Below are 10772 nucleotides of genomic sequence, written 5' to 3'. Positions count from 1 at the left end.
CCACCACCATCCCTGGCAAGGCATTCCAGGCACCTACAACTCTCTGTGGGGTGGGGGGGGGGGGGGAAAGAGAAAAAAAAAACTTACTCCTGATGTCTCCCCTAAACTTCCCTCCCTTCACTTTGTACACATGTCCTCTGGTTTTTGCTGTTCCTGCCCTGAGAAATAGATGCTGGCTGTCCATCTTATCTATGTCTATCATAATCTTGTAGACATCTATCAAGTCTCCTCCTATCCTTCTATGCTCCAAAGATAAAAGTCCCAGCTCTGCTATCCTTGCCTCATAATGCTTGTTTTTCAATCAAGATAATATCCTGGTAAATCTCCTCTGCACCCTCTCCAAAGCTTCCACATCCTTCCTACAATGAGATGACCAGAACTGAACACTATACTCTGTGTGGTCTTATTAACAGAGATTTGTAGAGTTGCAACATGACCTTTCTAATAGGGATATTGAGTTCAGGAGTAATGAAGCCCAGCAACCCATAAGCCTTCTTTACTATCTTATCAACCTGTACAGTCCCTCTGTTCATCCACACTCTTAAGTAAATGACCATTAACCCTGTACTCAGCCTTCCGGTTTGTCCTTCCAAAATGGATCACATCATACTTATCTGCCATTTTTCTGCCCATCTCTGCATCCTGTCTATATCTTCTTGTAACATTTGACAACCTTCAGCTCCATCCACAACTCCTCCAACCTTCATGTCATCGGTAAACATTCTTCCACCTCTTCATCTAGGTCATTTATTAAAAATCACAGAGTGGGGGTCCCAGAACAGATCCTTGCAGCACTCCACTAGTCACTGACCTCCAGGTAGAATACTTTTCTTCCACTGGTACTCTTTGCTTTCTTCCTGCAAGCCATTTTTTTTATCCGCACAACCAAGGTTCCACTGATCCCGAGCTTCATGACTTTCCGGATGAGTCTCTCATGGGGGACCTTGTCAAATGCCTAACTAAAATCCATATTGACAACATCTACCACCCTAGCCTCATCAATTTTTTATGTTACCTCTTCAAAAAAAAACTCAGGCTCATGAAGCACAATCTTCCTTCACAAAGCCATCCTGATTGTCCTTGAATATATTCTTCTCCAATCTTCTCATGGATCCTATCCCTAAGAATCCACTCCAATAGTTTGCGCTTCAATGTGAGACTCACTGATCGAATCATTCCCACGATTCTCCTTATTACCGACTATATTTGCCTTTTTCCAACCCTCCGGCTCCTCCCCTGCGGTCAAAGAGGACTCAAAGATCATAGCTACTGCCCCAGCTATCTCTATCACTTCCCCCATGGACATCTTCTTAAAAACATCAAGATTGATCTAACACTTCCTCTTTCTTATCTCCACATTGTCCAGTACATAAGCCTGTTCTGTTTCGACCTCACCCTGATAAAGGCCCTTTTCTCTTGTGAATATTGAAGAAAAGTATTCATTTAGGGCCTTCCCAACCTCCTCCGCCTCCAAGGACATGTTGCTGCCTTTATCCTTTTGTGACCCCACCTTCATTCTCATCATTCTGTTCTTCACAAACACATAGAACACCTTGGGTTGACCTTACCCTACAGGCTAAAGCCTTCTCGTGCCCCCTTTGAGGTCTCCTAAGTCCTTTCTTAAGCTCCTTTTGGCTACCATATATTTTTCATGAGGCCCTCCTGTTTCCTGCTTTCTATATCTATGGTTCCCTTTTCCTACCATCTTTTCCTTGTCCCAATGGGACAGATACAATTGTGGGGGATGGTGCGTAAGGAATACTGTGAGCCAGCATAAATTCTTTGCATCAAATGGCTTTCTATGACATGTTTATTTTAGTGATTTACATCCATATTTTTAAATACAGATGATTTCCAATTTAATAAGCAAATGTAATAATAATTCAGCTACCAGTTTTCTTCAAGACTTTTGTAGGGTTTTAAGCATGACTCTTCTGTTTAACTCAGAATATGATAAAGATGTGCACAACTTCAAAAGATTTAAGTTGAAGACTTAAAAATATAATTTTAAAAATAAATTCAGACATTGGATGATAAAGGATTTGGTATTTTATATAATGTTTTATCTTTGAATTCTTCTCAACAAAAAGAATTCTTCTCAATAAGGCATTCAACAACATTTTATTGAAACAAAAATGATTTAAATAAAATCATATATAAACAGTTAACTACTACATAGTCTTGTCCCTTGTCGTCTTTTCCCTTCACTGAAAAGACTTCCCCGCTCCTGTATCATTATCCAACCTGATGCAGGTCCAGTAGTAAATTACAGTATCTACTGGGAAACTGCATTGAGTTTGTTTTATCACTGGACTCCAATAACACAATGGGACTTTTGAAATAGGTGGCAATAAATACAGAATAAATTTATGCCTTAGCATCTGATCTCCAAACTTGGTGGTTCCAATAGCTTGCATCACCCAGCTTACAGTATGGAACTCTCAGCATTTCCAAGGTCTGGCACGGTGAATCCAGTAGTTTATGGGTTACTACAAGGTCAAGTTACTTGTAAAAATCTAAATGGTTTGCAAATTTAAAAACTGCCATCTCTGTCTGATTTTTTTTTTCCCCCTACTTCAGTTGAGCCACTCAGCTCCAGAAGCTTGAAGTGAAATGTGGGAGAGATTTCCTCACTATGGTTCAGGACAAGATTTGGGGATGCCCTGCACATCCAATCTTAAAATGTGCCAGTCACCATTTTCGTGCTATAATTGGGACATTTAGTTATTCATTCATCCATCAGGTATGGGCATTGCTACCATCTACTTGGTGGCTCTAATAAGAAGGTGGTGAATTTTCTTCATGAAGCATTTGCCCAGCAGTTTGATATAATGGAATGACTTGATAGGCCATGCCATAAAACAGCTAAGGAATCAATAATGTGGTACATTGATCATACAGAAGCTGTCAATCTAATTGTGAAAAGAAGGCACATGGTGATGAACAGCTACCAAACAATCATTAACTTGAAAGGACATTATCAGCCACACAGTGCACTTTCTTGCATCCAAATGAAAATTAGCTGTTCCACATGATATTAATACAGGATCTTGATATAACTGCCAGAATGAACATGCTGAAAGCAAGGCACTTTCCAAATTCCTTTAGGGGGAAAAAAACAGATGCAACTTGTTTTACAACAGCTGGTACTGGCAGTGTGGTCTCATTTCCAGTGTAGTTTATGCTCCATCATGTGAAATGGCAGCACCATTGTGCCATGTGCAACACATTAATGACAACTTAAATGGGATACCTTTGACACACTTTGAGCTAAGATTGAAATAGAAATTGCCCAAACACTCCAATATGTAACAAAGCCTCTCTCATTTCTCCGTTGGCATCAAATCAGGAAATCAAGTTCAATGCAGTGATTAAAAGCCTGTAGTAGCAACAGCATTAGTATTGAGAAAGCAGAGTTATAATATTACAACGTAGGGCAAAATAAATGAGAAGTGAATTAAACTGTACCATGCATGACAGCTCTAAATTCTGAGTGATCATTTGGGAATTATTGTGATCAAGCAGACATCCAAGAGAAAAATATTTCATTAACGTTCCTAACTTTAATAATTGCAAATCCTGAATGTAATATTTTTCTTTAAGCATCTTCAGTCAGAAATGCAGAATATATAATGCTATTTGAACTCATGAAATGTCATTACTGTAATGTGTCATACACAAACGAGCTGGAGAAACTCTGCAGGTCATTCAGCATCCATAAGAAATAAAGGGCAAGCAACATCCTGGATCTGAGCCCTTCATAAAGGCATGAGCAAAAAAAGAGGCAGATGTCTTGAACAAAAAAGGATGGGGAAAGGGAATGGAGGAAGGAGGAAGAGCACAGAGTGAAAATCCACTCCAAAAGCTCTAAGCACATCTGATGTAATGAATCAGAAAACACTTCTTGTGAGGGGAGGAATTTCAAAGGTTTGCAGTTTTTCTTCAATATCTTATTGTTTAGAAAATGCCTTTTTAATTATCTACAAAACCAGATACGGCTTTAACAGTCATGGGCTTACTGTTGTACAAAGAAGGCTTCAGCTTCGGTCAGAAATCCAGCAGCAGCTCGCAAAAGGTAAGGGCAGAAAAAAACATTGAATCACAAGCTATTTTGTCAATTAAATAGAATTTACATTTTTGTTTAATTTTAAATTTATCCACACGCAACTAATTCTGAGCTCTGTTTAAGTTTATTTTTTCTGTGGGCCTCTGCAGAATTTCTCTGATTGCATGCATTATGAAATGTGATCAATGGTTCTGTGAGAAATGTGCAGTATTGGCTGGAGACAATTCAGTTTGTAGCCACAGGGTGACAGCAGATTTCAGTGATTTTTTTTTTAACAAAATTGTAACTCAAGACTGCAGGTCTGGAGCAAAGACTAAGAAATGCTGGAAATCGTCAGATGATCAATCCCTATTTGCAGACAGAATAAACTAATATTTTGTATGTGACCTGAAATTTTAGCTGTTTGCTAATATGTTGGTTATCCAACTGCACGAAAACCAACAAGGTCGGGTCAGATACAGCAATGAGCTCTCTGAACCCTTCTCCATTAACAATGGCATGAAGCAAGGCTGCGTTCTCGCACCAACCCTCTTTTCGATCTTCTTCAGCATGATGCTGAACCAAGCCATGAAAGACCTCAACAATGAAGACGCTGTTTACATCCGGTACCACACAGATGGCAGACTCTTCAATCTGAGGCGCCTGCAAGCTCACACCAAGACACAAGAGCAACTTGTCCGTGAACTATTCTTTGCAGACGATGCCGCTTTAGTTGCCCATTCAGAGCCAGCTCTTCAGCACTTGACGTCCTGTTTTGCGGAAACTGCCAAAATGTTTGGCCTGGAAGTCAGCCTGAAGAAAACTGAGGTCCTCCATCAGCCAGCTCCCCACCATGACTACCAGCCCCCCCACATCTCCATCGGGCACACAGAACTCAAAACGGTCAACCAGTTTACCTATCTCGGCTGCACCATTTCATCGGATGCAAGGATCGACAACGAGATAGACAACAGACTCGCCAAGGCAAATAGCGCCTTTGGAAGACTACACAAAAGAGTCTGGAAAAACAACCAACTGAAAAACCTCACAAAGATTAGCGTATACAGAGCCGTTATCATACCCACACTCCTGTTCGGCTCCGAATCATGGGTCCTCTACCGGCATCACCTACGGCTCCTAGAACACTTCCACCAGCGTTGTCTCCACTCCATCCTCAACATTCATTGGAGGGGAGGAGTCACGTGATGGAGTAGTGGCCAGTCTGGGAATTCCAGCCCTCTCCCGAAAAGTTTAAAAAAAAACACACAAAGCACAAAGATACAAGATTAAAATTTATAATGAAGTAAAAATAAAGGTGAGAAGAAAATGGCAGCGAAGAGAGAAAAGTCAAAAACAACGGGAAGAAAAGAGGAAGAAAGAATGTCGGAAGAAGAAGGTGAAGGCCTTACCTGTCCGAAGAGGCCTGCCACGGAGAGAGAGGCCCGCTCCCACAGGTCAGTGGAAGTCCCGGGCTCGGGACTACAAAAATGGCTCGCAGAGCCGAGTAAAAGTGCGCAACCGCGCATGAAAAAAAACACACTGACGGGAGGGGGGAACAGCTGCGGAGTCGATCTCCACAGCTGAGAGAGACACCTGCAGCACAGCAGCAGGTGCAGAACACAGACAATAACGACAACAAGAAAGAAGAGGGTAAAAAGAAAACAAGGAAACAACAGATGGTCAACCCAGAGGAAGAAGAAGAAGAACAGAAAGAAGTGGAAGAAGAAGAGAAAGGCAAGACAATGGATGTATCTTTTTTTTTAAAGAATATATGGAATCAGTGAAAGAATGGCAATTACAAGAATTTAATGAGATAAAAAGGAGAATTAAGAATGCAGAAGAAAAAATGAATAAAATGGAAATGACCATATCAGAGATAGGAAAAAGAGTGGAAAATATGGAAGAACGAGAAATAATTGTAGAAATGGAAGTAGAGGACTTAAAAGAGAAATTAGAAGAATCTAATAAAAAAGTTAGAGGCACAAGAGCTGTTAGCTCAGAAGATAGATATAATGGAAAACTATAATAGAAGAAATAATATAAAGATAGTGGGCCTTAAGGAAGATGAAGAAGGCAAGAATATGAGAGAATTTATAAAAGATTGGATCCCCAGGGTCCTAGGAAGACCAGAACTACAGGAAGAAATGGAAATAGAGAGGGCACATAGAACATTAGCCGCGAAACCACAACCGCAGCAAAAACCAAGATCCATTTTAGTAAAATTCTTAAGATATACAACAAGAGAAAATATATTGGAGAAAGCAATGAAGAAAGTAAGAGAAGACAAAAAGCCACTGGAATACAAAGGTCAAAAAAATTTTTTCTATCCAGACATAAGTTTTGAACTCCTGAAGAAGAGGAAGGAGTTCAATACAGCAAAAACGATCTTATGGAAAAAAGGATATAAATTTATGTTAAAGTACCCAGCGGTACTTAAAATAGTTATTCCAGGGCAACAAAACAGACTATTCTCGGATCCAGAGGAAGCAAGGAAATTTGCAGAACAACTACAAAACAAGCAGAGAGATGAAGACATGTAATGAGAGTAAAAATGACCACGAACTATATGTATGTGTATAAAGAGGTATATGTGTGTGTGTATATATATATATATATATATATATAGTGTGTATACATGAATGTATCCATATTTAGAGGAAAATATATAGAGTATAGACAAGATTTAATAAGGGAGGGAAAGGGAATAGAGGGAATAAGGAGGGAATTAAAAGAGTGACCTTTGTTACATATGAAAATTGAAATCTTTTCTTGGGGGGTCTGGGTGGGGAGGAGTTACGGTCACTACAAAATCAGTTGACGTTTGCGAGTGAATTCGCAAATCCAAATGGAGAGGGGAGATGTGGTTGCCTGACAAGGGATAAAGGGCAACTTAGGAGGGGGAGGGGGAGGGGAGAATGGGGTTAAAGAAGTTTTAAATAGGAGAATAAGGAAAATGTTTGATGTTTTGGAAATGTTGTCTTATAAAGTGTTCAAAACAAGAAAGCAGAAATGGATAAGAAGGAAAGGTGATGATGGAGAAACGGAAAGGGAAGATAAACAAAGTATGAAATGGCTACACTGAACTATATGACTTTAAATATTAATGGAATACATAACCAAATTAAAGGAAGAAACTGCTAAATTTACTGAAAAAAGAAAAAAATTGATATAGCATTTGTGCAAGAAACACATTTAACTGAATTGGAGCACAAGAAATTAAAGAGAGATTGGGTAAATTTTGGGAAGATCTAAACTAAATATTAAATAAAATTACAGAAAACAATATACCAAAAGATCCAGAGATCTTCCTCCTAAGTAACATAAAAAACAATTGATTTGGAATTGATTTGGATGGTGCACAAAAAAGATTTGTTAAGATAGCTCTAGCCGTAGCAAAAAAATGTATTATGTTAACCTGGAAATTGGAAGATAATTTGAAAATACAACAATGGTATATAGAAATGAATAAATGTATTCCATTAGAAAAAATAACATATAGTTTAAGAAATAATATTGAAATATTTGAACAAATATGGGAGCCTTACATGAAACACAATAGAGAAAACCTACCGGGGACATTCACTACCTAAATTAACGAAAGGAGAAGGAAATGAAAAGAATTGACTCAGTGGAATTTCTTGTTTATTTTTATTGAATGACAACATTGTTTGACTGGTTTAATGTATCTTAGATTTTGTACTTTAAATGGATGGGGGGGAGGTAGGGAGGGTGGGATGGGAGGAGGGAGATGGGGGGAGAAAATGACACTGTATATATTTGAAAAGGAAAATGTATGTATCATGGTCAATGTGGTTTATGGTGTGAAAAATAAAAAAATAAATTAAAAAAAAAAACATTCATTGGAGCGACTTCATCCCTAACATCGAAGTACTCGAGATGGCAGAGGCCGACAGCATCAAATCCACGGTGCTGAAGATCCAACTGCGCTGGGTAGGTCACGTCTCCAGAATGGAGGACCATCGCCTTCCCAAGATCGTGTTGCATGGCGAGCTCTCCACTGGCCACCGTGACAGAGGTGCACCAAAGAAGAGGTACAAGGACTGCCTAAAGAAATATCTTGGTGCCTGACACATTGACCACCGCCAGTGGGCTGATATCGCCTCAAACCATGCATCTTGGCGCCTCACAGTTCGGCGGGCAGCAACCTCCTTTGAAGAAGACCGCAGAGCCCACCTCACTGACAAAAGACAAAGGAGGAAAAACCCAACACCCAACCCCAACCAACCAATTTTCCCCTGCAACCGCTGCAACTGAGTCTGCCTGTCCCACATCGGACTTGTCAGCCACAAACAAGCCTGCAGCTGACGTGGACATTTACCCCTCCATAAATCTTCGTCTGCGAAGCCAAGCCAAAGAGATGGGTGTGAGATGTCAACAAAAGAACTTGCCTATCTTTTCAGCTCATCAATTGAGACAGTTAATTTAGTACCTGTACCAAAGTACTCAATGGAAAGCAGTCAGGTAAGAGAAGTTTACCCTGGGGCTAACTCCTCTTTACCCCTCTGTAGAGCTCGTCGAAAGAACCAAAGACTTGTTGATCCAAACCAAGGCTTTTATTAGCAAAAGACCGGAGCTCCGGAATGATCCGACCTGGCTAGGGACACAACCCTTTAAGGCCCAAACAATAGGTGTGGCTTAGCTCTCAGCCAATCGCTGTAAGCACAGTCTAGATACAGTAACTATATACACTATGTACATTGGTGATAGATCTGTACTATCACATTCACCCCTTCTTGGAGAATTGACCCTGGGAAAAAAAAAACAAAAACGAGGGAGAATGAAAAGGAAGGGGTAGGTCAAGGACTGTAGCGGTCAGGGGGTCTGACCATCCGGCGTGACCGCCGTGGTGCCGGGATTGGGGTCGCTGGAGTGGTGTCGCCAGCGGGCTCATCGGGTGCGACTGCTCCGTCGCTCAATTCCCCAGTTGTTTTGTCGGCAGGGTGGCCCGAGTCATTGGGGTGCTGTTGGTCCTTCTGTTGCGGCACGGGGCCTGGAGCATAAGGAGTTGGGGGGTTTGCTGGGTCTACCGCGTCCTGAGCTAGGTCCCGCACCGAAACAGTGTCCTCCCGCCCGTCTGGGAACTCCACGTATGCGTAATGTGGGTTCGCGTGGAGTAGAGTCACTCGGTCGACCAAGGGGTCGTTCTTTGAGTGCCGGACGTGGCGTCGCAAAAGGACGGGGCCAGGGACGGTGAGCCATGCCGGTATAGTGGTTCCCGATTCGGATTTCCTCGGGAAAAGGAACATCCTTTCGTGGGGGGTGGCATTTGTTGCAGTACATAGGAGGGAGCGGATGGAGTGTAAGGCACTAGTGAGAACCTCCTGCCAGTGAGAGGTGGGGAGACCTTTAGACCGGAGAGCCAGTGTAACCGCTCTCCATATGGTGGCATTCTCCCTCTCGACCTGGCCATTACCGCGTGGGTTATAGCTCGTGGTCCTGCTTGAAGCAATACCACACTCCAGAAGGTACTGTTACAGCTCTGCACTCATGAATGAGGACCCCCTATCACTGTGGATGGAATTGGGGTACCCGAAGATGGTGAAAATACTGTGAAGGGCCTGTATCACTGAGGTGGCAGTGGTGTCTGGGCAGGCCACAGCGAATGGGAAGCGGGAGTATTCGTCGATGGCCGTAAGGATGTAGGTATTACGGTTGGTCGACGGTAGGGGTCCCTTAAAGTCTACGCTAAGACGCTCGAAGGGGCGGGTGGCTTTGATGACGTGGGAGTTATCCGGACGGAAGAAGTGGGGCTTGCATTCGGCGCAGATCGAACAGGCTCGGGTCATGGAGCGGATCTCCTCAACTGTGTAGGGTAAGTTGCGCGCCTTGACAAAGTGAGCAAACCTAGTGACCCCTGGATGACAGAGCGCCTCATGGAGTTTCCGTAGTCTGTCCATCTGTATGCTGGCGCACGTCCCCCTGGAGAGCGCGTCAGGCGGGTCGTTGAGCTTACCAGGCCGGTACAGGATGTCATAGTTAAAGGTGGAGAGTTCGATTCTCCATCTGGCGATTTTGTCGTTTTTTATCTTACCACGCTGGGTGTTGCTGAACATGAAGGAGACCGCGCGTTGATCAGTCAACAGTGTAAAGCGCCTCCCAGCGAGGTAATGTCTCCAACGACGTACCGCTTCAACTATGGCCTGGGCCTCCTTCTCGATCGAGGAGTGTCTACTCTCCGGACCCTGGAGGGTTCTGGAGAAGAAGGCTACAGGCCGACCGGCCTGGTTCAAGGTGGCTGCCAGGGCGAAGTCGGATGCGTCGCTCTCGACTTGAAACGGGACAGACTCATCGATCGCGTGCAGCGTCGCAGCAGCGATGTCAGATTTGATTCGATCGAAAGCCGCTGTGGCTTCGGTCGAGAGGGGAAAAGAGGTGGTCTTGATAAGAGGACGTGCCTTGTCGGCGTAGTTTGGAACCCATTGGGCGTAATACGAGAAAAGGCCCAGGCAGCGTTTGAGAGCTTTCTGGGTATGTGGGGGGGGTAAGTCCATTAAGGGACGCATGCGGTCAGGATCTGGCATGACTATCCCGTTTTCCACCACACAACCTAGAATAGCGAGTCGTGTGGTCCGGAAAACACACTTGTCCAAATTGTAAGTCAGGTTTAGCTGACGGGCAGTTTGAAGAAATTTGTCTAGGTTGGCGTCATGGTCCTGCATGTCGTGGCCGCAGATGGTGATATTGTCCAGATACGGGAAGGTAGCGG

General features: G+C 42.9%; 1 protein-coding gene across 1 annotated transcript in view; it reads left to right on the top strand.

Annotated features, from left to right (window-relative positions):
- The window catches only part of dhodh (dihydroorotate dehydrogenase), a 35055-nt gene that overhangs the window by 4797 nt on the left and 19486 nt on the right, over nt 1-10772 (top strand). Inside the window, exon 4 of the mRNA XM_069901268.1 lies at nt 3993-4075. Coding sequence (XP_069757369.1) covers nt 3993-4075 — 83 coding nt within the window. The remainder of the gene's footprint in view (nt 1-3992; nt 4076-10772) is intronic.

This window comes from Narcine bancroftii, chromosome 10 (assembly GCF_036971445.1).
Source record: "Narcine bancroftii isolate sNarBan1 chromosome 10, sNarBan1.hap1, whole genome shotgun sequence".
Lineage (NCBI taxonomy): Eukaryota > Metazoa > Chordata > Chondrichthyes > Torpediniformes > Narcinidae > Narcine > Narcine bancroftii.
The sequence above is the reverse complement of the archived record's forward strand: the minus strand, read 5'-3'. Positions and strand labels throughout refer to the sequence as shown.